The sequence below is a fragment of the Cebidichthys violaceus genome, unplaced genomic scaffold (assembly GCF_023349555.1).
Source record: "Cebidichthys violaceus isolate CVI_PGR_0920_01 unplaced genomic scaffold, fCebVio1.0.p SCAF_83, whole genome shotgun sequence".
Classification (NCBI taxonomy): domain Eukaryota; kingdom Metazoa; phylum Chordata; class Actinopteri; order Perciformes; family Stichaeidae; genus Cebidichthys; species Cebidichthys violaceus.
Window position 1 is genome coordinate 355,082 of NW_027176968.1, and position 27,384 is coordinate 382,465.

Genomic DNA, 27,384 nt, shown 5'->3' on the forward strand with positions numbered 1-27,384 from the left:
AAGGAAATATTGTATTCCAAGGCTTTTGTTACTAGATACTTTACAGATTCAGATTACTAATACAAAAATATGTATCAACAAATAGATTAAGATGTATTTTAATAAATCAAGCTACACAGCAGTATATAAAACCACCCCACCTTGACCATCTGCAACATAAGAAATATGCTTACACATCAATACATTAGTAATTACAATCTATGAATAGAATATTGTGACCATTATGCAGAGTGAATACTTTTACTTTTCCCTAAATAAAATGCCTATGTACGTCTTCCAACCCTGTACTGTATTTACTTTTTCAGTCCGTATATTAACAACTACTTCGCCAGGGGGAGCAGTTTGCACTTCGAGTTTAAATGTAGGTGTGTTGACCCTCGATGGCTGCCGTACCATAACAAACACGTCGTTTTGGAGCGAAAGTTTTCGAAACACCTGACGGAACGGACAGGACATGTAACGCCAGAAGTGTGCTGGTTAAAAAGCACGTTACCTCACAATATTGATATAATATTTGAAGAAGTTGTTTGTTCAAGTAGCGACACACCAAGAGACTGTAAACATGGAAGGACTGGAGATGTCTGCGATGATACCGGCTCTTCAGGAGCTAGCGAGGTGAGTAACCGGCTAAAAGTTGGCTAAGCTAATGCTGTCAATAGCATGTCACAAGTACAAGGCCACTTAGTTAAGTTAATGACAACCTGTAACGCTGCCATGTTTCCATAAACACCGCTAACGTCACACTGTGTTGGTATTTGCAGTGCCAGCGCGGCTGAGTACGACCAGGCTGTGCAGAAACCTCGACAGATCCTCTGTCAGTTCATCGACCGGATACTGACGGACGTGGATGCCGGTGAGTCTCTCCAGGAATCTCCAGCACGTGCAGGAGGTGGACACAATAACAGAAACACCTGACAGTACAGTACAGTAGTAAATAACAGCTTGTTGGAGCTATAAAAGCGTTAGTGGTCAGTTTTTAGGGAAACTGGCAGATGTTTGTGCAATGTCTGTTCAACCAATCTTGCTTGTACTCTTATCTTTTAAAGATTTTAGTTTATGGCATACTGTTATGTCCTTTTTCTCTTTCCACAATTTTGCTATGCGTTTTGTTTCTGATGCACGTCAAGTCTTTGTATTGTACTACTACTACTACATTTATGTTGTATGCTGTTGCCACTTACATGTCAGAAAGGTAGTATATATGCTGTTACATTTGTTTTTTTGTTGTAATAGCTGTTTTGTATCATAATCCCGACCAAACAGGGCTGTTGGGTTTGTTTGTTGTTGGTGGGTTTTTTTTGGCCTGTGCTCTCCCAGAAGTTCAGTTTAGGCCTCCATATTTAGCAATGAAAGATCAAAAATGCAACAGTCTGAGTCCTCGTGTTATTCTTACCCAGTTTGGGGTTGCACCAACAACTATTAATACAAAAAAGATAATTTTATGTAGCATGAGTATGTGCTTCCGGCTCTTCTAACCCTTTCATCGTGACTTTTCAGATTGATCTTGTAACCAGTCAGGGGAGGTTCTTGATCCTCAGGTTGTGAACCAGTTGTGTTAATCAAATCTGTGTTCTTCCAGTTGCTCTTGGGCTGAATAAGAAGTCCAGTTCAGAGCCGGCCTGTGTGATGCTGCTGGACTTTGTGCAGCATATAATCAAATCCTCGTCTCTGATGTTCGCCAACCCTGCCTGCCATCCTGCGCAGTACCCAGACACCAAACAGAGCTGTACTAGTAATACATTTTTTGGAGTTTAAATATGTCAAAAAATTCCAATTATTATCTTGCTATCTATGCTTTTCTTTTCACCTCTGATGTCTCCTCATTCCTCCCTTGATTCAGACTTCAGTAAGTGGGTGGCTGTTCGTTTGCTTCGTGTGGCAGCAGCTCCAGACTGTGACGTCATCCACCGGCGGGTCTCTGCCGTGTTGTGCTCTTTGCTTCACACTCTGAGAGCCAGGGCGCCGTTCATCTTCAGCCACCTCACTCAGGAGCTCATTTCTTTGGCCCAGGACCTCAGCGGCATCCTGTACACTCATATTTCCACACTGGCAGGAAGCGGACACACTTTGGACCTTCACAAACAGAGCCAGTGGCCTGTAACTCTCGAGCGCTTCGGTATCTCCCCCGGTCGTGCCTCCTCGTACCTCACCGCCTCTCCTCTGGTTCTCTCCTCGCCGGCTGCCCTGGAGTCGCTGAGCGCCGTGACAATCGGTGCCGTAACCGACTCACTGCGGGGAGTCGTCTCCCGCCGCGATGTCAGTGTGGCCTGGGAGACGGCCTGCTCCTTCCTCGCCAATGGCAACACCAGGTTGAGGAAGAGCTCCATGGCGATGCTGAGTCGACTCGTGGAGCTGGGAGGGTTTCCTGAGGTGCAGGGCCACGAGTTCTTCACAGCCTACCTCCAGTTGCTGGAAACACATTCTTACACGAACACAACAAACACAAATTCAGATGAGAAGCATCCGTATGAAGGAGAGCTGCTGCACCTGACTCGCTGCGTGTTTCAGTTGTCTGGTATCTCTCACTCACGCTTTGAGCCCATCCATCTCTCGCAGATGTTCGAGTGTGTTTGTGCTCTCGGAGGCTCCGATGTCAAACTGGGGTTAGAGGTTACCGAATCACTCTGCTTGCTGTTTAGCTTCTTGCTGTCCGTCGCCGTAGTTTATGAAAGTGCTGCGTTGTTAAGAAGGCAGCGAGTCACCGAGGTCTGCAGGACGCTGGCACGCACCGTCGGAACAGAAGCTCAGGCTGAAGTAGGATTCTGCTCACCATCTTGTTTTAGAAATCTCTCTCTCTTTGCTGTTATAATCATCGTCACGTCTTTTCTCTCTCGCCCTCATCACATATCTGTGCTGCTTGGGTTTCACAGTGTGCGGAGGGGTTTCTCCGAGCCGCACTGAAGGCTGAGACAGCCGTGGTGATGCAGAAGTTAAGAGATGGAGTAACTGCTTCCAAGAAATCCTGCAAATCTGCCACCAAGTCAGTCAGCAAAACAACAAAAACATCAGCTGCGTAAGTTCATAAACATTCACGGCTGTGTTCTGTGAAGTAGTGCAGTGATCAGGTTTAGTGGTGTGAAAGATGTTATTATATGTTCAATTCTTCTTTCACATGTGTCACAAATATGTTGAAAAACGCTCTACTGTAACTACGCAGTCTCTTGGTTTTTTTCTTTTATTTCATTACATTTCCAGACATTTCTTTGATAGTGACAGTAGAGACTTGTTATTTAAATAATGTGTATCTGTGTCTTAAGGGAGGTGGACATGCGTGTTGGCAGTGAGGTTTGGGCTGTGGTGAACAGCCGTCTGGAGGAGCTGCTGACTTTTTTGAACTCTGACGGCCCTGAAACCAAACTGACTCTCTGTGCTCTGGAGGGTCTGGCCCTCATCCTCCACCTGGCAGCCTTCTGCTCCTCTCCAACCAGGTAGTACACGGACATTCACACCTGCTGTCACTCCAGCCACAACAACCATATCTTAAATACTAACTCTCCAGTGTAAGAATAAGTTACGTTGTTGGAGTTTTGTGACATTTCTTCTTTCACTGAGCTTATTATATCACTCTTTGTTTTTCTGTCTTGTTGTTGACAGTCCTTCTGCTCTCCTCTGGGTGCCCACTGAGACTCTGGGCAGGGCGCTGAAAAGCTGTCAGTCGGTGTTAGACGGAGGTCCTCAACCCGACTCAAACCACAGCTACTTTCAGTCTGCTTTCCGGACTACTGTTATGGTCCTGGACTCTATCCTCTACCTGACAAGTAAGGATATGTACACTCACAAAAACACTCATTATACATCCTGTTCCTTTTCATTTGTTATTTTTTCTACTATTGTTCATCACCTTTTAAAGAATATTGTCAGTTATTTTTGTGATTATTTCCTACTAATGAATGGAAAAGTACATGGCACTCATGGAACTCTGAAGCACATCGTTTTGAGTAGAGTTCATTGATCGCCATCTCTGTGTGTGTGTGTGTGTGTGTGTGTGTGTGTGTGTGTGTGTGTGTGTGTGTGTGTGTGTGTGTGTGTGTGTGTGTGTGTGTGTGTGTGTGTGTAGTGAACAGCAACAGCAAGGACGGGCTCCAGCGGCGAGTGTGTGCTCTGCTGTCTCTTCCCTGGGTGTGTGAGAACAAGTCCGTCTCAGCCTACAAGAGTTCAGGGTTCCCCTCCTGGCTGCCTGTCTTAGCTAATAGACTCAGCTTCTGTTACTGTGAGTGTTTATTCTGCATCACAACTCAGAAACATCTCACTAGCTAAATATTTGTAAAGCCGTTTCACAATTGCCATAGAATAATTTTAGCAGGCTCTTTCCATTGTGACAATTTGTACTGACCTCAAACTTGACATGTCGTTCCAGCGTCTGAGATCCAGGCAGACTGTGTGTCGCTGCTGGCCCTTCTGCGTCGTGGTGTGTGTGATACGTGGCGGGTCTGCGTGTTGTCCAAAACGCTGCTGAGTCCAGATGATGTGAGGAGAGCGGCGGCAGTTAGGGCCTTCCCTCTTCTTCTTCACCACCTTGGAAACTCGCACCAAAACCTCATCAGCACTTCTCTGCTGTACGCACACATATATATGTATAAACAATATGCACACAATCGCACACAAATATGACCATTGCCACTTGCCCAAGTGTCATTGCTTTGTCATTCTTTAGTGATTTTTTTAGTAAACTTTTTTTTCCATTATGTTCATGTTGCACATTTTGACCATTTGCAGTCCCAGGATGGGGGACAGCTCGGAGCAGGTGAAGAAGGAGCTTGCCAGGATAATCGGTCAGCTGACCTGTATCCAATCAGAGCTCTCCCAGCTCAGTGACACCCACACAGAGTCCACTCGTCTTCCTGAGATTCTCTGCCACCAGCTCTGCCTTGCAGCAGAGCATTCTGGGAATACTTCTCCATCCCTCAGGGCTACTGTTGTCAGACCATTCCTGCCACTGCTCGAACAGCAAGCTCCAAGTAGTGTTAAACAAGGTATTGTGTGATGTTTGCTTCAGTAATGAGCTTTTACAAGAAAGCCTAAAAGAGTCTACATTGATTATATATGCTGCATTATTTCATTGAGGTTACTTACTTATTTATATCACTTTCTTAGCTTTCCTTGAAGCTTTACCTCACCTCTGCCAGCATGTTAAACTGGTTGCTGGAGAAAGCGACTCCCAGGCAGTTCTCTGTGCTCTTATTGGTCTGATGGAGGACTCTGATCCAGTGGTCAGAACACGTTTCAGCCAATCAGTGCGTTTCCTGCTAACAGAGACCAGCAGAAACTCCGAGCAGGGCTCTCTGAGTGAGGTACAGTTCCAACTGTAAGACTAATGTCTAAAAAAAACATTATTTTCATCGTTATTGTAAGACAAAAGATCATAAAATATTGAGTGTAGTTAAGTGCCTTTTGGGGATTATGATTTGTATAAATACTTTGATATAGGTTGATGATGTGTGTGTTTCTTCTTGCTATCTAAGCTACTGGTCACCCGTCTTAAAGAGGCGTTCAACAACGCTAAACTCAACAGAGACGACGACCTACGCAACACTCTGATCCTCACCACCGGAGAGATCGGCAGGTACAGGTGTCTTCACTCTAGAGAACAGAATAGCACCACCAGCTGTGTGGTGACCACTCAAAGTGGGACTAAGGCAGAAGGCTAGCAACATTACCGTCATCATTTTCTCATCTTTAGTTACGTGTTTATATAGTTTTCTTTATTTTCAAGTTCTTCTGCTGCATGTTTACTGTGTCATTGTTATTGTACATTACATTTTTCATTTGTTTTGCTAGTATAGTTTGTATTGACAATAGTTTTGGTGAACGTTGTTCACCTCTCTCCTCTCCTGACAGAGCGTCTCAGGGAAGTTTGGTGTCGTTCTCTCTGCTGCGGCTGCTCCACTGTCTGCTGTCCAAGTCGTCCCCGGTGTCTGTAGCTGCTTACGCTCAGATCAGAGCCCTGGCTACTGCCAAAGGTCTTAAACTTCAAACCCTCTTCAGTCAGTACAAGAACCCAATTTGCCAGGTATACAAATCTTTAATGCTGCTCTAAATCTGGGCTATAAGCCGATGCTCATGGAGAAATGTATAGATTCTCACTCCATAATGCTATGAATAATAATGAGCTATATAGACAACACTATAGTCGTTTTCTTTAAAAACGTGCAGCAGAGCTTGCTGTAATGCTTTTGTTTTCCAATTAGTGTTAATGTTCAATTAGTACGATGATAATGGTTGTAGCGTAACAAGGACTCCAAACGATTGTGTGCATCTGTAGGTGGAGAGTTATTTGAGAAGTATATTCTTTCCTGATTATTACGCTGAATTGCATTGAGATGAATTAGTTTTTACGTCAAAAGAATTGGGTTTGTGTGCAGCGTTTCAGAGATGTAAGGACGTGCTGGCTTTAACTAGTTCTTTCTTTCCTCTGTGTGATTAGTTCCTGGTGGAGTCGCTGCATTCTCGTCATGCGTCGGCCTTGCGAAGCACACCGGATCAGGGCAGCGAATCAGCCAATCAGAGAGAGCTTGCTCTGGACATCCTGGCTCAGATCGCACACGCTTTCGATTTCCCGGACCTCCACCGCTTCCTCACTGTATGTCATACACCTGCTTTAACTACACAAAAGTCCACAGTTGTGATGGTACATTGAGACTGTATTCTGTATTATGTGCATGCGTGTTTCTGAGCATGTATGTTTTTATGCCTGATACTTGTCGATACAGAGGACCCTCCAGGTGCTCTTGCCCTACCTGGCAGCCAAAGCGAGCTCGACCGGCTCCGCCCTCATCCGTACCCTGGCCAATGAGCTGAAGGCAAACAGGAGAGAGATCCTGATCAACAACTTCAAGTACATCTTCAGCCATCTGGTCTGTTCCTGCACTAAAGAAGAGCTAGAGAGGGCTTTCCACTACCTGCAGGTATATTAAAATATAACCCTTCCTTGCTGCAAGCTACAGTACAGGCAACAGAGTAATTAGTCTGTGGTTTTCAAGAGAGCGTAGATGGATATACTGACCTGTCGTAAAGGGCTGTCTGATGGCCAGGTTAAGTGGTGAAAATGTTGTTAATATAGCATACACTTTAAATGATATTGATTATTTTAGGTGGCTAAAATACATTTTGCTGATAATAAAGTAATGTTTGTTGGCCGTAGTAAACAATTAGATTACCAGACTGATATATATATATATATATATATATATATATTTGTTTTCCTACTATTCTCTCAGAGTGAGACAGAGATTGAACTGGGCTCTCTGCTAAGACAAGACTTCCAGGGTCTTCACAACGAGCTGCTGCTGCGCCTGGGAGAGCACTACCAACAGGTCGACACACACACACACAAGTCTTTTGTCAGCAATTAATTCACTTATGTAGTTTAAAACTAGTTTACACGTGTGTTTTACATTTCTTTGTAGGTGTTTAATGGTCTGGCTATCCTGGCTTCCTTTGCGTCCAATGATGACCCGTACCAGGGTCCCCGAGACATCACCATCCCAGAACGCATGGTACGTGTCAGAGTGGAATGTGCTATTACAGCTTTATCTTGTACTTTTCACTAAATATATAGTAATAGACACATGCTGTGAAATTATAACAGACAGTGTTCCAAAGGCTTTTGAAACAAACTACAGTGCATTTATTATACTTCAGATCAAACAAACAAAGCACTTTTTTAGAGATCTTTTTGGACTCTGGTAAACAACTTTACATGCACATGACATTTAAAATAAAAGTATATATAGCAAATTATTATTATATAATTAGTAATCAATAATCACCTCTCTTTTTTTACATGAATGTGTTTTTCTTGTGTGACAGGCGGACTACCTGCAGCCGAAGCTGCTGGGAATTCTGGCCTTCTTCAACATGCAGCTGCTCAGCTCCAGCGCAGGAGAGAAGGACCGCAAGAAGTTGGTGTGTGATCCTCGCCTGGCAACTAATTTGATATTTGAGAATGTATTGGTTCAGTAAGAGAGTTCACAGAGCTACCATTTGAAGTCAATATTGTTCACAGCAATATTCTATCTGATTTAGTAAATGCTATTGTTTGTCCACTGTGAGTCTGCTCAGCTTGCATTGTGTAAAAAGAAAGAGTTTGCCTGTTTTTTTTGGACAGGCATTGACCAGTGTGATGGCTCTAATGCGACTGATGGGCTCCAAACACATCAGCTCTGTCAGAGTAAAGATGATGACGACGCTCCGCACGGGCCTCCGATACAAAGAGGACTTCCCTCTGCTCTGCTGCCAGTTAGTACACAAACTCAGGTTTTTTTTAGTTCCCAAGGAAACTGCATATCTGTAGTATTCTGCTTCTGTTATTCAGCTTCCCTCACCACCCAAAGTTAAGGCATATGAGAAGGTTGTTAGAGATAGCTGAACCACTGACCAAAAAAGGCGATTTCTAACACTTTGATTGCATATTTGATAGAACTTTGAACAATTGAGCTCTCTTTGTCTACTCATTCACACTCGCTTCTGCGTGTTCATTCCTTCCTCCTGTGTGGACAGGACCTGGGAGTGTTTTGTGAGGAGCGTGGAGCCGGCACACTTGGGCCCTCTGCTGAGTCATGTTATTGTTGCACTCCTGCCCCTGATCCCACTGCAGCCCAAAGAAACTGCTGCCATCATCCGCTTCCTGATACTTGACAACAGGTAACGCACACATAAACAAATAAAAAAATGACCAAACTGGTCCTGTGCAGAAAGTTACACATCTAAAACATAAACAAAGTGAAAAACCATACAAAATGTAATCTCTTTCATGTTAAAGCAACATTTTACAAACTCATAAATAGTACTTGGGTGGGGTTATTTCTACACTGACTGTTGAATAAATGCCAAAAACAATTAAAAAATCATGCCAGAATTACGATAGCAGTGATCTGATTCAGTCAATTTCCCACAGGGAAGAGGTCAACGACTACCTCCATGAGATTTACTTCCTGCCCGACCACCCAGAGCTGAAAGACATCCACACTGTTCTGCAGAACTACAAGAAGGTCAGTATGGACAAGAGGATGATCATGATGATGGAGTCAATGCAGATGGCGACGAGGATTTTTTATTGATATCCGTGGTTAAACATAAGAATATGCACTAAATGGTAATACACTCTGATTCCACCCAGCTGACAGCCAGCAGCAGTGACCTGGCCGCAGCGCTGCAACTCTCCATGAGGGCCGTGCAGCATGAAAACGTCGACGTCAGGATTCATGCACTGACCAGCCTCAGGGATATGATGCACAGCAAGCAGGTACACAAACGCACACGCAGACTGTTAGGCGACTACCTCTGAAAGCACCAGAGCCCAACATTTTTTTTTGCAAGTTATAATAGACTTTTCTTCTATTCCATTACTGAGCAGCTCCAAGTGCTATGGTTAGTAGTCAAGTGCCTTTCAACGCTGCAGTTAACCGACATTTCTTCAAATAAAGCGTACCATAAATATATATTTTTTATTTTTTTATGTTGTGGACTGCAGGAGTGGCTGCTGCGGCAGGTTTGTGCGAGTGAAGCGGTTGAGCCTGTCATCTCCAGCTTGGTGTCAGTGCTGCTGAAGGGCTGCCAGGACTCGTCCCCAGAGGCCAGGCTCCTCTGTGGGGAGTGTCTGGGGGAGCTGGGGGCCGTGGATCCCGGACGTCTGGATCTGTCACACACTCACACCCATGGCGACCGCAACACCTTTGTGGTAAGCAAGACAAAAGCCCAAAGCTGTGCATGTAGCTTATAACTATGGCAATATTTCCAACAGTATATTTTTCTGTGAACAGAGTGGAGTTGATGATCCCAACTTCGCATACGACCTGCTGACTGAACTGACCAGAACTTTTCTGGCTTACGCTGATGATGTGAGAGCACAGGACTCTGCTGCCTATGCAATTCAGGTACTCACACTCACTTTGCACTTTAGTTTGCATGTGTGTGTGCGCTTTTCTATCTGCACTAATAATAAATTGTCCCGTAAATCTCAAGAGCTCGCGCTCGCACTCGACTCCTTGGGTCCTCAGAAATATACCAGAGTGAAGTTGATCGGATAAAAAGTTGACAGACAGACAGAGACTCCTTCAATTTGATGTAAGGTCTTGTCTGTAATATGTGTTTGTGTCGATGTCCTGCAGGAGCTGCTGTCCATCTTTGAGTGTCGTGAGGGTCGAACCGACTCACCCGGGCGCCGTCTGTGGAGGAGATTCCCAGAGCAGATTCAAGAAATACTGGAACCACACCTCAACAGCAGGTATTCACCTTTATACACATAGACTGCAGCAGGTACATGTTGTGATCCTGTCGTGTCTCACAAGTAATTTAGATATCAAATCCCTTATGTGAAAGTTATTTCTTTTTTGTCCTTGTTCTTACCCTATCTCTCCTCCCTCTCTATCTTCAGGTATAAGAGCAGTCAGAAGGAGGTGAACTGGTCCAAACTGAAGAAGCCAGTGTACTTAAGCAAGAGAGGCAGCAAATTCTCTGATTGGTCAGCCACCTGGGCCGGATACCTCATCAGCAAGGTTAGCTGGTTTATCTTTCATTTCTGCAGAGCCAAACAGATACACAACTCATTGATCATGTATCCGTCTCTTCAAAATCTGTCAGATTCTTAGCACTTTGCATTTTGTAGGACTTTCCGAAGACATTTTGTTCGCAGTTGACCTAATAATATTATGACATTTTTAATATCAAAATGGAGGTCACAATATCTACAGAGACAATTCTTGACAAACTGTCACATGACAACTGTTCACTAAAAAGACCAACAAACACACATTTTATGTGTCTTAGGTGAGACATGAGCTGGCCAGCCGAGTGTTCACCTGCTGCAGTTTCATCATCAAACACGACTACAAGGTGACAATCTACCTGCTGCCCCACATTCTGCTGTACATGCTGCTGGGCTGCACACCTGCAGAGCAACAGGGGGTGAGGACCGTATTTCTTACAAAAGCTGTAGATCCAGGTTTTTGGCTTTGTTTTATTTTTGGCATTAATAACACGCCTCCTTCCAGGTAACGGAGGAGATAATGGCCGTGCTGACAGCGGAGGATGGACGAGGAGGGGGGCTTGGTCAGGAGACGGCCTCCAGCCTATCACAGCTCAGCACTCAGACCGTGTTCAGCATGTTGTCTCACCTCACACAGTGGAGCCGCCACATCCTCTACTCCAAACCCAAACACAACGGTGAGAGACACCCGATGCACAAATCTCTGGTGTCTAGGTTTTCACCGATGCGTTGAAACACATCAGTTACAGTAAAAGAGCTTTTAAGTTATTGACCCCATTTGTTAAATCAGTGGGCTTAAGTTGAATCATGTGTGTTGCCACACAATTATTTACAGGAAAATGTATACTGCCTGGCCAAAAAAAAGTCGCCACCAAAAAAAAAAAGGTCACACACTCTAATATTTCGTTGGACCGCCTTTAGCTTTGATTACGGCACGCATTCGCTGTGGCATTGTTTCGATAAGCTTCTGCAATGTCACAAGATTTATTTCCATCCAGTGTTGCATTAATTTCTCACCAAGTATTGATGATGGTAGAGTCTGACCGCTGCACAAAGCCTTCTCCAGCACATCCCGAAGATTCTCAATGGGGTTAAGGTCTGGACTCTGTGGTGGCCAATCCATGCTCCCTGAACCACTCTTTCACAATTTGAGCCCGATGAATCCTGGCATTGTCATCTTGGAATATGCCCGTGCCATCAGGGAAGAAAAAATCCATTGATGGAATAACCTGGTCATTCAGTATATTCAGGTAGTCAGCTGACCTCATTCTTTGAGCACATACTGTTGCTGAACCTAGACCTGACCAACTGCAGCAACCCCAGATCATAGCACTGCCCCCACAGGCTTGTACAGTGAGCACTAGGCATGATGATCCAGGTGGCGACTTTTTTTTTGGCCAGGCAGTGTAGTTCATGATTAGTTCAGAAATATTGACGCCTCAGTTTCGATGAACTGATTGTATATTGCGTGCATCCTTGTTCACTGACCTGCATGATTAACTCACTCTTGAAGTAAAAAGCTCAAATGTTTTTATTGCAGAGAGCGGGGAGTACCAGCGTGTGGTGGCCTTCTTAAAAGGTATTCCACAGGATGTTCTGGCCAAGGCTTCTCTACGATCCAAAGCGTACACTCGCGCCCTCATGCACTTTGAAGCATACATCTTGGAAAACAAAGAGAACATCCAGGACCATCTCACCTTCCTGCAGGTCAGATAAATGTATTTCCTCCCTAAAGTGTGTTCTCATTTCCTCTGCTGTTATATTTTTACTGGTTGCTTAAAGATTTTAAAGCAATTTCACAGCTGAAATTATTTCAAAAAGGGTAAAGTAAATGTTTTGTTTTACGAGCTATGATAAAATGTGTTGTGGACAGGAATCTGAAATCTATTACCCAAAGTTACCGTAGTCTGCTTCATGTGTTTAAGTGTATAGACCTACGTTAACTCATTGGGTGCAACAGTGCAAGTCTATATGTTCTGGTACTATATAAAATCCTGTTTAAGAGGGCAAAATGATTTGCTATTACGCATCCTTGCCGATAGATGATGATTAAGCTCATCTTTTTGAGATGTTTGACAAAAGTGTGGTTGAGGGTAGAACAATATGGCTGAATTATGGCCGATTAAAAAGGTTATTTTCTGATTTATAATTCACAATATGGCTCATGAAAGCAAAATCACGCTGATGTTCAGAGCAATTAAATATGTTCTACCGGTATGTATTTCATGACCCCAAACAATAAAAATCCTAAGATCATATCATTACAATGTGATGCTGCTAAAAGTCAATAAAAAATATATTTATTTTTTTTATGAATGGCTGCTGCAGACTCTGTACGCTGCCATGCATGAGCCCGATGGAGTGAGGGGGGTCAACGCCCTGAGGAGTGAGGAGCCGTCGCTGCGTGAACAGATACTGGAGCACGAGAGCATCGGCCTGCTCCGAGACGCAACCGCCTGTTATGACCGGGCCATACAGCTGGAGTCGGACCAGGTACACACACGCACATGCACACGCACACACACAGTACCATGTTAAATTGCTTTGCTGTTTCTGCCTTTCATTCTTAACTTTCTTTCTTTTTTTGGGTGTAATGACAAAAAAGGATAAAAAATAACAGGGTGTTGTCAGCTCCTATTTGTTACACTGTTGTATGTTTCTGTAATTCTTTCCATATTTCATTATTATCCCTCTGTGTATAGATTGGTCACTATCATGGGGTGATGACCTCTATGCTCGGCCTGGGACAGCTGTCAACAGTCATCACTCAGGTCAATGGAGTACTGGCCAGCAAGTGAGACACAAACACACATATTGTACATTATGGCACCTCCTATACTTACTGAAGTTTATTTTGAATTCAACTTAAATCCACTTTAACTGTAGGTGGAGAAGATCTTGATTCTTTCTTAACTAATGAACTATCGTATTTTATATTTCGATAACATGTCAGTTAAGATCCACTGAATATAGCTATGTATGCACATATTAAGGCACCAGTGGAAGTCGGAGCTGAACACCTACAGAGTGGAGGCGGCCTGGAAGCTCGGAAAATGGGACCTGCTGGAAGATTATTTGAGTTCAGGTAATAAAACACACCGCTTATCCATGAAACCTAAGTCTATTGTGATATCTAGTGAAACATAACAGTTAATGACTTAGGATTTGCACTACCATTGTGTCTGCAGACCGCCCGTCCAACACCTGGGGTGTACGGCTTGGGCAGTTACTGCTGTCGGCTAAGAAGCCGGATGCCGAGACTTTCTATGAGAAGCTGAAGCTGGTGAGGAAGGAACAGGTCATCCCTCTGTCTGCAGCCAGTTACGAGTGTGGCACCTACCAGAGAGGATATGAGTACATCGTCAGGTCTGTGTGTGTTATGTTTTGCATGTAATTATTATTTTTCCTGGTTGTCTGTATCAATAACTTGTGAATGTGTGTGTGTGTGTGTGTGTGTGTGTGTGTGTGTGTGTGTGTGTGTGTGTGTGTGTGTGTGTGTGTGTGTGTGTGTCTGGTTAGGCTCCACATGCTCAGCGAGTTGGAGCACAGTTTTACTGAGCTGCAGAAACAGAGGGAATGCTCCGCCCCCAGCCTCAGTCATCTGCCTCCTCATTGGTCGGATCGACTGGAGATGACCCAGAATTCCTTCAGGGCCAAGGAGCCGGTCCTGGCCCTCCGCCGTGCCCTGCTTAGCCTGGGACCACAGTAAGCATGTAGAGACTGATATAGCGCTGATATAACTGATGCTATTGTACCATCTACGCTAATCTCTTTTAGATCTTAGCGACTGACTAAGATGCAAACCTGAAGAAAAATAAAATGTGTGTCAATTGAACAAGTTCAGGCCACTTCACAAATCAGGCCTTGTGTTTTCTCTGCAGGCCAATGAGCAAAGAGCTGGTTGGGGAGTGCTGGCTGCAAAGTGCCCGCGTGGCCAGAAAGGCAGGACACCACCAGACTGCCTTCAATGCACTACTGAACGCAGAGAACACACACCTGGCCGAGCTGGTCACCGAGAAGGCCAAGTGGCTTTGGTCCAAGGTATAACCAACCCTTTTAACACAGTTTGCTCCTCCTTGTCTAAAATATACAATCGGCATTTCTTGTCTTAAGCTGACCCTGTTTCGCACCTGCTTTACAACTAAAACTCATTAATCATTAACCAACTATGTGCTTTCCTATTCACAATTCAGTTGATTTTTTAAAGGAAAATATGATTGTCGTACACAATGTGCACACACACAAATCTTGGTGCGTCGTCAGGGCGATGTACACGAGGCCCTGATCGTCCTGCAGAAGGGCGTGGCCCAGTGTTTCCCCGAGGATCAGCCACTGACGGACCCTCGCAGCCTCCAGACCAAGAGCAGGGCCATGCTGCTGGTGGGACGCTTCATGGAGGAGACGGCCAACTTTGAGTCCAATGCCATCATGAAGGCATACAAGGTAACAGCCGTGATATTTGTAGAGGGGATGAACTGCTGCAGAAAGGCTTTGAGTAAACACAGTTTGCAAATAATATCAACACATTTACAAACTGGACATCATTGGTACGAAGACTTTGTGTAGAGCTAAGATTCATTTGAGACATTTTTGGAGACTGTAGAGGCAATAATGCAAATAGTACAAAGTCATTTTCAAGCACAAATGCCAAACGTATCCTATTCCAGCTATTAAATTGCAAGAAGTTGCTGCTTTTCTGTCTTGTGTGATAGTAAACAAAATTCCCTCAGGAACATTTTTTTTTTTTTTTTAGACCAGCCGAATAATTGATTAATTAATAAAAAATAGGCAAATTAAGCAATCAAATGTTAGTTGCAGCCCTGCTTTAAAGTGTGCTTTTTTGCGTTTCGTAGGATGTGACCAACCTTCTGCCTGAGTGGGAGGATGGAAACTTCTACCTGGCCAAGTATTACGACAAAGTGATGCCAATGGTGACGGATAACAAGCTGGAGAAACAAGGGAACCTCATCCGATATATTGTTACATACTTTGGAAAGTAAGTTATTTGTCTTACTTATGATCAAAGTGTCTTTACTCCACTATGGACTCATTACTTTCTTTATCATGCATTTATTTTGGGTTGTCTCCCTCCAAGAGCCCTGCAGTTTGGAAACCAGTACATCTACCAGGCCATGCCTCGCATGCTGTCTCTCTGGCTGGATTTTGGAGCCAAAGTGTGTGAGTGTGAGAAAGGTGGGTGGCCAGTAGTGACTGTAAGAGTTAAATAAAGATACACACAGGGCAGTGAGATACTTCCAGTGTATGTCTTACTCACTGAGCTGTTAACAGCGAAGACAGAAATCAAAATATGTAAACACGTTCAAACACTATCCACACATCCCTCCACCACAGCGGGGCGAGCAGACAGACAGATGCGACAGGAGCTGGGGAAAATCAACACGGTGGTGAGCGAGCACTGTGCCAACTTAGCTCCATACCAGTTCCTGACAGCCTTCTCCCAGCTCATCTCCAGGGTGTGCCATTCCAGCGACGAGGTCTTCACCGTCCTCATGACCATCGTGGCCAAAGTCTTCCTGGCGTACCCCCAACAGGCTATGTGGCTAATGGCCGCTGTCTCCAAGGTGTGTGTGTGTGTGTGTGTGTGTGTGTGTGTGTGTGTGTGTGTGTGTGTGTGTGTGTGTGTGTGTGTGTGTGTGTGTGTGTGTGTGTGTGTGTGTGTGTGTGTGTGTGTGTGTGTGTGTGGCCTTGATCATCAGGAACTTGTGCACTGAATCCCTGCAGTTAAATCTTTTGAGGCATGGTGAAGAACTCCTAAACACTGAATATCTGCACATCCACCATCTACTAGAAGTGTATACTTTATACTGTGTGTATGCCACGATGTGTGAACTCTGACTTTTTTGTGTTTATTATAATTTTACAATTTTTTGTCATTTAACAGATCAGTTCCCTTTGCAAACATTACAAATCCCTCATACTTATTGTGTGATTGATTGACCAGATAATTTAATAGCTGCATAAACTCCCAAGTCTACTAATTGCTTTTCTCAAAACATATTACCTCACATTCAGTCCTGACTCTGTGTGTTTTTATTTATCTTTTTCAGTCTTCCTACCCCATGCGTATGAACCGTTGTAATCAGATCCTTAAGAAAGCAATTAGTCTCAAACAGTCTCTGGAGAAATTCATTGGAGATGCCAACAGGTTGACTGACAAGCTGCTGGAGCTCTGCAACAAGCCGGTATACACACACACACACACACACACACACACACACACACACACACACACGTACATACAAGTATTATATTACATAGAATTAAAATAGAAAGTTCACTTCCGAACCCTGGCAATTTTAGAGTTATGAAGGTTATGTAAACTATAGTTAGTCAATTCTTAATCTTAAAAGATACATTTTTTTAACCTCAAAAGAACAAATGTGTAAATATTATGTTGTCTAATTTTATCATATTACCTTCATACCATGGTTTTCTGGTTTACATGGCACCCTAAGGTACAATTTATTAGATAAATGCATAGTTGCACAATGATTTTCAATGGGGTGTGGAGCCACATCATAAAAATGTAATTGTTCATACTTCAAAAGCTCCTCTATAAAATAATCCGTGGTGAATGTGGACCAACACATTTTATTGGTTAAGATTAGATTAGATTAGATAAACATGTCTTGATCCCCTTCGGGAACAGGATTGCACTAGCCAGTAAAAGCGAGACGCATGAAATAAAAAAAACATATAAAGGAAGCAATGAATACATATTTCTGTGAATGTGTCTTTCAGGTGGATGGCAACATCACCACCCTCAGCATGAGCGTTCATTTCAAGCAGCTAAAACGTCTGGTGGAGGAGCCGACCTTTAGCCAGATCCTGATCCCGCTGCAGTCGGTCCTCATCCCTACGCTGCCCTCTACTGGCGGGGCAAACACACAGCACGACGCCTTCCCCGGACACTGGGCTTACCTGGACGGTTTTGAAGACAACGTAAGAGAGAGGGAAAGATAATTTTGATAGTTGTCATAAATGTTTTAGTAGGAAGGTGCCTGATGACTGTTACAAAATGTATGATCACAGAAATCATCTTGAACTGTTGATGCCTCGTACCTCTAACCTGTGTGTGTGTGTGTGTGTGTGTGTGTGTGTGTGTGTGTGTGTGTGTGTGTGTGTGTGTGTGTGTGTGTGTGTGTGTGTGTGTGTGTGTGAAGGTGGAGATCTTGGCCTCTTTACAGAAGCCTAAGAAGATAAGTCTGAAGGGTTCAGATGGGCGGAGCTACACCATGATGTGTAAACCTAAAGATGACCTGAGGAAGGACTGCCGACTCATGGAGTTCAACTGCCTCATAAACAAGGTGTGTGTGTGTGTGTGTGTGTGTGTGTGTGTGTGTGTGTGTGTGTGTGTGTGTGTGTGTGTATGTGAGATATATTTGTTTACTAACTGTACAATATTTTTTTAGTTATATTGATCATTATGGAGAAGTAGTACAGTAAATGTACATGGACACATATTTCCCTCCATACTTACTATGAATATACATTGTTTTTACACAAAATAATACTGTAAATTTATCATATTTTCTGAAAATTGTAACCTTTCATTATCAACATTATCATTCTAATTTTCCTTCACCATAATTCCACCTTTATCCCCAAAAAAGCCTTGAGTGTTCTAAATTGTATCAATTAATGTCTCCATAGATTGCAACTCCTGAATTGTACTTCTCCAGTTCATTAAGTTCAAGGTGTGATGATATTTTTTTCTTCAATTTGAAGAAAAAATTGATTTATGACAGGGCTGTTGATCCTATTAGATTGTACCTAATGAATCAGTATCTCTGTGTTAAGTCTACTGCATGCTTGTAAAAAGAGTTACCACACTCTAAAGTCAGCAGTATTTATTGCACGTGTACATGCTTTCTGTGTGCGTTTGTATGTGTAGTGCCTACGTAAAGATGCTGAGTCAAGGCGGAGGGAGCTACATATCCGAACCTACGCTGTGATTCCTCTCAATGAGGAGTGCGGCATCATCGAATGGGTCAACAACACCGCTGGTCTTCGACACATTCTCACCAAGCTGTATAAAGAGAGAGGTATATTCCCACTTAAAACCTAAAAGTAGAGATAAACAAACTGTCAAAAAAAATTGTATCTGGGTCATATTTTTTCGTGTGTTCTAGGTATCTACTTATCAGGTAAAGAGCTCAGGAAGCTTATTCTTCCGAAGACAGCCCCCTTTGAGGAGAAGCTACGAATCCACAAGGAGGTGCTTTGTGTTCGACACCTACCTGTATTCCACGAGTGGTTCCTCCGGACCTTCCCCGACCCCACATCCTGGTACGACCCCACCTGCAACTCCGCTACGGTTTATGAGGACCACTTTTTCAGAAGCAGTGTCCAAAATCTTTTCTTTTTTTTGTGTTTGTCTGTGTATGTTACCACGTTTTGAAAGCAGCATTTTAAGTTCTGGAGTTAAAAATGTAGAACTTTTTGGATGGTTTTACATTTCAAAAGGGTCCAGTTTGGGGTTTAAAGTTACATAGCAGCAGAGACTGTTGGTATTTTTAAATGCATCTCAAGACCTTTTTAGTCTGGCATTTAATTTAAATTAATTAATTTAAAGTGGTTGATTTAATCGATTTAGGTTGCGGTTAAATTCAGGGATAAGATTTTCACAAGTAATCTCACTCATTCTCATGCTTTGTGTTTCCAGGTACAGCAGTCGCTCTGCATACTGCCGCTCCACCGCCGTGATGTCCATGGTGGGCTACATCCTGGGTCTGGGGGATCGCCACGGAGAAAACATCCTCTTTGACTCTTTCACTGGGGAATGTGTTCACGTTGACTTCAACTGCCTCTTCAACAAAGTTTGTTGTTGTCTCAAATTGTCTTTAAATATAAATGAATTGGGAGTAATTAAGATAAATCGTAAATGTGTCAAACGACCATGTAAAATTCCTAGATGTAACATTGTTATTATGTCCTAGTTTTTCCTGTTGCCTGCCCTTTCCCCTCATTTCTCTACCGCTCCTTCTTTCCCTCTCCACTAGGGGGAGACCTTTGACGTGCCCGAGGTGGTTCCCTTCCGTCTGACCCAGAACATGGTCCACGCCATGGGGCCCATGGGCACCGAGGGTCTCTTCAGACAGGCCTGTGAGGTCACCCTGAGACTAATGCGAGACCAGAGGGAACCGCTCATGAGGTACACAAACATGAATACTTTATGATCATCAAATATTCCTTAAAAGCTTGTCTCAATGAGTACAGACATAATGTTTTTAAAAGACAGGGGGGAGAGTATATTTGTATAGTTATATAGTTACTGTTTTTTAACAAAGGTTTCCAAAGTTACATTTTTGTTTTTAATGTTCCCTCTAAGTGTGCTTAAGACCTTCCTTCATGACCCGCTGGTGGAGTGGAGCAAACAAGCCAAAGGACTTTCAAAAGCTCAGGCCAATGAGACCGGAGAGATAGTTAATGAAAAGGTGTGTGTATTTTGGAGGTGGATTTTGCTTCTAGAGTTTGTTTACATGCTTTTAGAGCAGCGTGCGTGTCTAATATAACTTATTCATGTCATAGTTTTTTGTCTTGACTCTTTACCCCCCTTCTTTCTCTTCCAGGCGAAAACCCATGTGTGTGAAATCGACCAGCGTCTGCAGGGAGTAATAAAGAGCAGGAACAAAGTACTGGGTCTGCCTCTGTCCATAGAGGGACACGTCCACTACCTCATACAGGAAGCAACGGACGACAAGCTGCTCTGTCAGATGTATCTGGGCTGGGGGCCCTACCTGTAAAACACACACCTGAGTTGACCAAATGAGAGGAAAGCATTTTGAAGTCACTTTGCAAGAATTTAAGAGGCTTTCCTGATATCAAATGCCTACACAAGACAACCTGAACTGCCCTACAAGGTGGCTCCAAGCAAGTATAACAAGTGCAAAGAAATACTTGCACATAAAGTTTGTAATAACGACACAAAAACATTCATGACTGTTTGTTGAACAGCTCTTAATAATGCCGTTTGTTTGTTCTTGTACTTCCATCATTAAGTTTCCTGTTTTTTGGAAACAAAATTATGTTTGTTGCATTGCTGTACATTCCCTTGTAATAAAAAAAAGATGTGTTTGCAGATTTGATTTCATTGGTAAATGTGTGTAAGTAGTGTGTCTTCTAATCTCTTAACCCTCCTTAGACTCTTTAGCAGTCTGATTGTTTTAATCCCCTCTGTGTGTGTGTGTGTGTGTGTGTGTGTGTGTGTGTGTGTGTGTGTGTGTGTGTGTGTGTGTGTGTGTGTGTGTGTGTGTGCGCGCGCGCGTTTGTTTCTCTCCTCTGGCACATATAATGGTCGAATCAGCTGACCTTTCTCAGAGGAGCACCAATTAGAACCAAGTGTTTGCTCTTGAAAGCCTTAAGAGGCTGAAGAAAGACTGGGTGAGGAAGGATAGCAGTAGACAAAGGAAGTGATGTGGAATCTCTTGAAGTGAGCAAGCTTTTGTTTGTTGTCCAGTCATGAGTTCAGACACTCAAGCTGTCACTGTGTTTTTTATCATTACTTTCCTCATTTTTGTCAATGCCTGGCTGATCTTTCAGACTTCTTTTGGATAGAAGTCTTTAATGATTGTTTCAAATGAAGAAGAGCTTTCCCAAACCAGCACTGGATATGGACCATTTTTAAGGACGTAAACGAGTGACTTTTGTCTTTTTACATTACGGCAAGACCATATTTTTTAAGGTACATTGAATCGTTACGTGGCGTAGGCGTGTAGAGATTATGCTTTTATTCTGAAAGTCGCAACCGGACGTCTCGGGCACTCTTCTATCCTAAAGATATCGGAGGTCTTCTATAAGATTATTTTTACCCAGTTTTAAGACTACCATAAAACTCCATACGGCTAGTTTGCTGTTAAACGTAGCTATATTTGTATAAATAATTCGGACGTACACGCTGTGGTTAAGCTAGTGTTAACGACAGCACATTAAAAGCCTAGCAAGGAGACGGAGATAACGGTAACGTTAACGTTACACATAAATAATGCTACACGACAAAAAGGACCACTCCTGTGCCAACCGCCCGTCGGTGTAACCGTTACTGAAGGTTCGCCGTTACGGTCAAATCGAGGCTGTAAAGCAGCCAACTTGTTAGAGAAAGCACTCTCAGTATGGTTTGAGAATAACTGGCAACAACACACACGCAGGTGCTTGAGTTGGGCTGGTCGGTGTTAACGGACCGTAATCTGGCGATAGAGTGGCGGTTAACTGTCGAGGCCATGACGAGGTCAGCTGGCCGTTGGTCTCCGGGCTTCTTTATAGCGAACGGTAGTTTAACCGTTAACCGTTAACGTTCTGTTGGACCACCGAGGACAACAGGGCGCGACCTTGGGACGTTGACATGGATTTGACGCGGTTGGCTGTGGATGCTGGTCAGTTCATCAACCGGGCTGTTCAGGTAAAAACAAGAAAAAACAAAAAAGTCAAGGGTAACATGATAATTAACGTTAGCTAAACGGTAATAAAACTGCTTGTGGTTCCGCCCCAGTACACGGAGGAGAGTCTTGGTCATGCGGAGAAGACGGAGTTGAACCCCGGGCTGGAGGAACTCTTTGCCCGGGTAGACGCCACCAGGACCTGGACGGACCAGATCGTCTCCCAGACTGAGGTTTTACTGCAACCCAATTCCGGTGAGAGGTTATTTTTTTTTTTTTTATTAACCTAGTTATCAAATCCATTTCACTGACCTCTGTCAAATATACAATATTTACTGCAGACATAACGTAAATTACATCCCAGGTATATTGTAATTTTACTGTAGATAAATTATCTACCAGTGTTAATTATGCTAAGACAAACTTCTTTAAAACCAAATACAGACTGTATATCATTAACTGGCCAAACATTTTGTCCTGATAAGCACACCATTTTCATGTTGTCACCAGCCCACAGCCAGTTAAAGACACAAGTGCACTCTAGCCGGTCTTCATAAAACCACTAAATGATGACTCTTTACCTCTGGGAACCAGTATTTGATCTCTATTCGATATTGTACAGCTACTGTATGCGCTTCTGTTAGCTTGGACCGCAAAATTGGCCTGTTCAGATGAATAGGCATGTTTATTCTTTTGCCTCAAATTACCTCAGCTAATGGAATTGTAAGTGGTTGTGGTCTGTAAGGTACCATGCAGCTGCCAGAAATAATAATAATGTCATATGTTTATTCAGCATCAAGGATATATTTGCAGATCCTCTTATCGATCAAGGGCTTTTAGTCTCTCCGCAGAATCCTTTTTGTGTACCTTCGGTTTGGGCTAATGGCAAGAAGCAGTGGTTTGTAGGCAGCTGCCTTCTGTTTTGTTTCACATTGTTTTATGAGATATCCATTTTTAATGCTCGTCTGAGTAGAATGAAGTATCAAATACATGCAGGAGGTTAGGTAGCCTATTAAGTGTCCTTTGCAGTATCCTGACACTTGTTTCTTTACACCCATTTTAAGGTTTACTGTGTTTTGTGAGGTATTTGTTTGTGTTCTTATCAGACGTTACAAAGTAATTTCTATTAGATCAATAGCATCTGCTGAACAAATATAAAACATTATAATATATAATTCAAAGATGACCCTTGAAGCTGAATTGATCTTTCTGATGAACAGGAGCGCGCTTAGAGGACCGGCTGTATGAGCATCTGGATTGGAGCGCCCCCCCTCGGCCTCGTGCACACGAGGTACTGGGAGACCAAATGACCCAGGCTGGGCTGGAGATGGGGTCCAACACGCCCTATGGTGAGTATACATCATGAGTACAATGTTGATCTGAATAGTATGGCCCACATCAGTAAATACTTTTCAGTCTGTAAATGGAAGTGTGTTTTCTGTTCAGGAACTGCACTGCTCAGGTGTGGAGAGGCTCAGAAGCAGCTTGGCGAGGCAGAGAGGAAGTTTGTACAAAGCACCAACATCCACTTTCTCTCTCCTCTGAGGAGCTTCACTGAGGGGGAATATGGAGCCATGCAGGTAACACACACATACACACACACATACACACACATACAGACACACCCATCACTGTGGCACAACGTGTAAAATTCTCACTAATCGCTTCTCTTTTTTTGTTCTTTTGTTCATGCTCAGTTTCTACATTGTTTGCATGCTTAACATGGCTATTAAAAAGTGTGTTTTGTTTGTTTGTTCGTAGGCTGAGCGCAAGATGTTAGTGAATAAGCGTTTGGACTTGGACATAGCTAAGACCAGACTGAGAAAAGCACACGAAGCCGACCGAGAGGGCAGAGTGAGTCACAACGTCTGACCGTCACTTATATAAAAACATGGCTTTTAAATGAATATCAGTTTTCTTCAGTACGGTTATCACACAGGGATTAATCCAAAAACACATATTTTTTTCCACTTTGTCAGAACCTGAATGCAAACCCGCTGGAAGACGCCTACTTGTCTCATGTCTCCTACATGTTCAGCTTCCTGCGTGTTAAATGGCTAAAGGTCAGTGACGTTAGAGGGATACGAACACTGACAGACACAACTGAACTTGCTGTTTGGTCATTGAGTAAGTCACATGTCCTCCTCTGTCTCTCTCATCCAATCAGATGTGGGCTCAGGAAATCTCTCAGGTAAGTGCATGTTTATCGATAAATGCACACAGGATCTGAAATAAAAATTCTTCATGCTGGCAAGTTTAACAATGCTACCAGTTTTATAATTGCTTATGGCCCTGTTAGTTGCAGTAACAGTTTTCTTTCTGTGGTTAAGCTTATCCAGACCTAAACCCTAAACCTTTTTTTTTTTTGCTATAAAGCTGGACATAATTAGATGTGTGTGTGTGTGTGTGTGTGTGTGTGTGTGTGTGTGTGTGTGTGTGTGTGTGTGTGTGTGTGTGTGTGTGTGTGTATAGGCAGAGATGGAGCAGAGGATCTGTCAGAGTCTGTTTGATCGACAGTCAGAAATTACAAGACGAGTTGTGGAAGGAATCAGCAACACTCACGTACGTGTACACAAACACACAGAGAGAGTATAAGATTCAGTCATGCCTCTCAAGCTTGGCACAGTAGGTATGTGGATCTTGTTATCGGTAGGTTTTCTTTCTTTGCAACAGTTGTGAGATGAACTGTAAACGCAGACACTCGCAATGAAATATCCAATGCCCAGCAAAACTATTTTGTTTACTGTTTAATTGATTTTAATAAATATTTTACAGTAGTTCGTCATTCAATATCTCCTCACAATTACAATTTATCGATAAAGGATTCGTTTTTATTCAACTTATTTCAGAGTTTTTACCTTTTTTAAATGTGGGCTGTTGATGTTGTTCCGTCTGTCTTGTGTTTCATGTGTCTTGGATGTTGTTTTGTTTCTTCAGACCAACCACATGCGGAGCCTGACGGACTTTGTGGAAGGTCAGGCCTGTTACTTTGACCAGTGTAACCAACATGCTCAGGAGCTTCAGAAGCAGCTGGCCAGGTGTGTGTGCCAGGTTTACAACGCGTACACACTAAAGCTATATTGAAATATAATAATGCATGGAAGTCCCAAAGACCAAAGCAGCTCTAGGAACAAAACGCAGCCAAATCAGCCCACAGCTGGGACCAAATCACTAATCAGCCATACAAGCAACACCATGCACCTGCTACTGCATGCAACACCAAACAAACAATTTAACAAACTAAAAAAATACTTTCAAACGCTATATTCAGAGGCCAAATACCATTACAAAATGTATGTAGTACAATATGGGATCCAATCCATGTGTTATCCAAAGCTATGACCCAGTTTGCCAACAATCTTTGGACGTCTGGTCTCACAAACACCATCACTATTGAAAATCAATTTTAAGCAAATATTATTTTTGACTTGGTTATGATTTTCTTCTCCTTGCAGCATTCCAGCAGTCCTCTGCTCCAATAACTGGCAGTCAGCAATTGGTACCGAAGTTAATCAGCCGTCCACAAGCAACCATGTAGCCAGTGAGCCCGCTGGGTTAAAGCAGGTCGGCCCGATCCCCATAGTCGTCCACCAAATTCCAGACTTTGACCAGGACTCATGGACTTCAAATCCACTCGCCACAACTGAAAAAAAAACAGATTCCTCTGTAACCACACTGCCAAATAACAACAACAACAACAACAACACAGTCTTCTCTGATGAGCAAGCAACCAGCCACTGGTCAGTGGTCAATCAAGGACTTGATCATGTCTGCACATCAAATCCGGGTCAGATATCAGCACTCAGCAGAACAGCCAGCGCACAAACTAACGGAGCCACTGCTGCAATAACCAATGATGCTGGTAGTCAGACAACAACAACAACTTCCTCACCTTCTGAACTCAGTGGAAACGAGTCTCAGGCAGCAAATGCAGGAGCTAGTGACACCATAACAGCCGATTACATGACGACCAATGGCGTGGCTGCTGAGCCCCAAACGACCAATGAAACCACACGCGAGGCGCCCCCTGTTAACGGAGATGTCCAGGAGTCATCATCAACAGTCAGGACGTGGTTCAGTAGAAATTAATGTGGGACATGACACGTGGCCAATATCATGTCAGCTGACTTTGATAAGCGCTTCAGCTGATTTAGACCAGCGGTAATTGGCATTGTGGATCCAAGAATTATAAAAGAACAGATACACAATCATTGTAACATGTGGTGTGGTAAAAACTTTAAGTAATTCCATAGGGAAGATAATGTGAAGTGGTTGTAAAAGTGCTTCTTTTTTAAAAAAGTGATTTAGTGCCACAATCATTTTAGCCTATAACAATATTAATTTATTCTTCATGTTGTATGAAAATGATGACTGTTGTGTATCAGTCCCCTCTTGTGGCAATGGACGTAATATTTCCCGATGTGTGATTGTGAAAAGTAGTTTTTCAGTCCGTGAAACTAAATCTTTATTTATGTTAACGCTAAATGCGATAACTAATGAAGCTTTGTGCCAAGTGTATGTGTGTGTGCTTGTTCATGTGTGAGTGTGTCCATGTCTGTCGGAGAACCCATGTACACACTGTCACTTGTGTTTACAGCTTACCCAAACCACCCCTTGAAAGAGGTGTGTGTGTGTGTCTATGTATGTAACTCTGCCACCTCTTGACTTGCATTACTGCAAGTTGAGGTCATTTTCCATATGAAACATGTTATTTGCATGTGTTTGGGAGTCCAGCAAGGTGCCAAAACACCATGCTGAACAAGACCTTTATGCTGTAGCATGGTATGAAAAATGCATTTCTCATATATACGCACTGGGTGTTTCCCCCTGCACGGTGTAATCACATACTCACTTTTACCCTTTTACCCTATTAAAGCCCCCACTAGGTGAAATGGGTAGAAGTTTCCAGGTCCAGATGTTGTTAATTTTCTTCGTGAGGGCAGCCCTGCTCCACCGTGGTCTGCTCTGGGGACTCCGGACGGAAACACACACATTAGCACTGACCCTTCTGATGTAATCGCCCAACTCTTTGCACTATGATTTAGTCCCAGTACGTAAAGATGTGTGTGTGTGTGTGTGTGTGTGTGTGTGTGTGTGTGTGTGTGTGTAGCTACAGTATTCACAGTTATACTTGCTGCCAGTTTTCACCTGCGCATCCATGCCGTCGTTATTCAGTCACATGTTGTGCAGTGAGCCGTTGTCTGGTTTGATTCATGTGAAGAGGTGGAAATAAATATGCAAACAGTGACATCATGTCTATCTAAATCCAGTGTGGATCTTTTTTTCTTCTCTTGTGTTTCAGTTATTTACCTCGTTAAAATTTGCTGCTCCGTAATGTACTTTCTCATATCATTTACACACACCATCACCTCCGAGTTGAGGATTTGATCGGGCTTGCCAGGCCAAGTCTAGTCATATTTAAAGCCACGCTGACACAGTGTGAAGCTTGGCTTGCTTCACTGATTGTAGTATTGTTAATTGTATTAACAGGATAATTAGGTG

At 43.2% G+C, this 27,384-nt stretch overlaps 2 protein-coding genes across 2 annotated transcripts; both read left to right on the forward strand.

Moving 5' to 3' along the window:
- The first annotated feature begins 448 nt into the window (after positions 1 to 448).
- On the forward strand, positions 449 to 20,588 carry atr (ATR serine/threonine kinase). The gene is made up of 48 exons (XM_068702369.1): positions 449 to 615; positions 762 to 853; positions 1,580 to 1,732; positions 1,841 to 2,754; positions 2,871 to 3,013; positions 3,258 to 3,428; positions 3,595 to 3,758; positions 4,058 to 4,210; positions 4,358 to 4,556; positions 4,717 to 4,973; positions 5,095 to 5,291; positions 5,463 to 5,563; positions 5,839 to 6,010; positions 6,425 to 6,580; positions 6,711 to 6,905; positions 7,218 to 7,313; positions 7,407 to 7,496; positions 7,810 to 7,905; positions 8,108 to 8,238; positions 8,500 to 8,643; positions 8,897 to 8,990; positions 9,119 to 9,244; positions 9,473 to 9,679; positions 9,762 to 9,875; positions 10,110 to 10,225; positions 10,376 to 10,496; positions 10,768 to 10,905; positions 10,992 to 11,163; positions 12,027 to 12,193; positions 12,815 to 12,979; positions 13,189 to 13,280; positions 13,480 to 13,571; positions 13,675 to 13,852; positions 14,006 to 14,191; positions 14,368 to 14,527; positions 14,750 to 14,929; positions 15,340 to 15,482; positions 15,582 to 15,679; positions 15,839 to 16,068; positions 16,555 to 16,689; positions 17,249 to 17,449; positions 17,671 to 17,814; positions 18,402 to 18,552; positions 18,640 to 18,796; positions 19,173 to 19,326; positions 19,510 to 19,661; positions 19,839 to 19,944; positions 20,080 to 20,588. The coding sequence occupies exons 1-48, from the start codon at positions 563 to 565 to the stop codon at positions 20,251 to 20,253; spliced, it is 7,830 nt and encodes a 2,609-aa protein (XP_068558470.1). The 5' UTR covers positions 449 to 562; the 3' UTR covers positions 20,254 to 20,588.
- Positions 20,589 to 20,908: 320 nt separating this feature from the next.
- Positions 20,909 to 27,147, forward strand: LOC137866450 (endophilin-B1-like). The gene is made up of 10 exons (XM_068702376.1): positions 20,909 to 21,905; positions 21,996 to 22,137; positions 23,103 to 23,231; positions 23,329 to 23,462; positions 23,644 to 23,736; positions 23,862 to 23,945; positions 24,050 to 24,073; positions 24,355 to 24,444; positions 24,820 to 24,920; positions 25,338 to 27,147. Exons 1-10 carry the CDS (start codon positions 21,849 to 21,851, stop codon positions 25,969 to 25,971), a joined length of 1,488 nt encoding a protein of 495 aa, XP_068558477.1. The 5' UTR covers positions 20,909 to 21,848; the 3' UTR covers positions 25,972 to 27,147.
- The last annotated feature ends 237 nt before the right edge of the window (positions 27,148 to 27,384 follow it).

Coding starts and splice junctions, on each gene's coding strand:
- atr (XM_068702369.1), top strand. CDS start 563: ATGGAAGGACTGGAGATGTCTGCGATGATACCGGCTCTTCAGGAGCTA. Junction 3,759..4,057: donor CTCTATCCTCTACCTGACAA/GTAAGGATATGT, acceptor GTGTGTGTGTAG/TGAACAGCAACAGCAAGGAC. Junction 17,815..18,401: donor TCAACTGCCTCATAAACAAG/GTGTGTGTGTGT, acceptor TTGTATGTGTAG/TGCCTACGTAAAGATGCTGA.
- LOC137866450 (XM_068702376.1), top strand. CDS start 21,849: ATGGATTTGACGCGGTTGGCTGTGGATGCTGGTCAGTTCATCAACCGG. Junction 21,906..21,995: donor TCATCAACCGGGCTGTTCAG/GTAAAAACAAGA, acceptor GTTCCGCCCCAG/TACACGGAGGAGAGTCTTGG. Junction 24,074..24,354: donor GGGCTCAGGAAATCTCTCAG/GTAAGTGCATGT, acceptor GTGTGTGTATAG/GCAGAGATGGAGCAGAGGAT.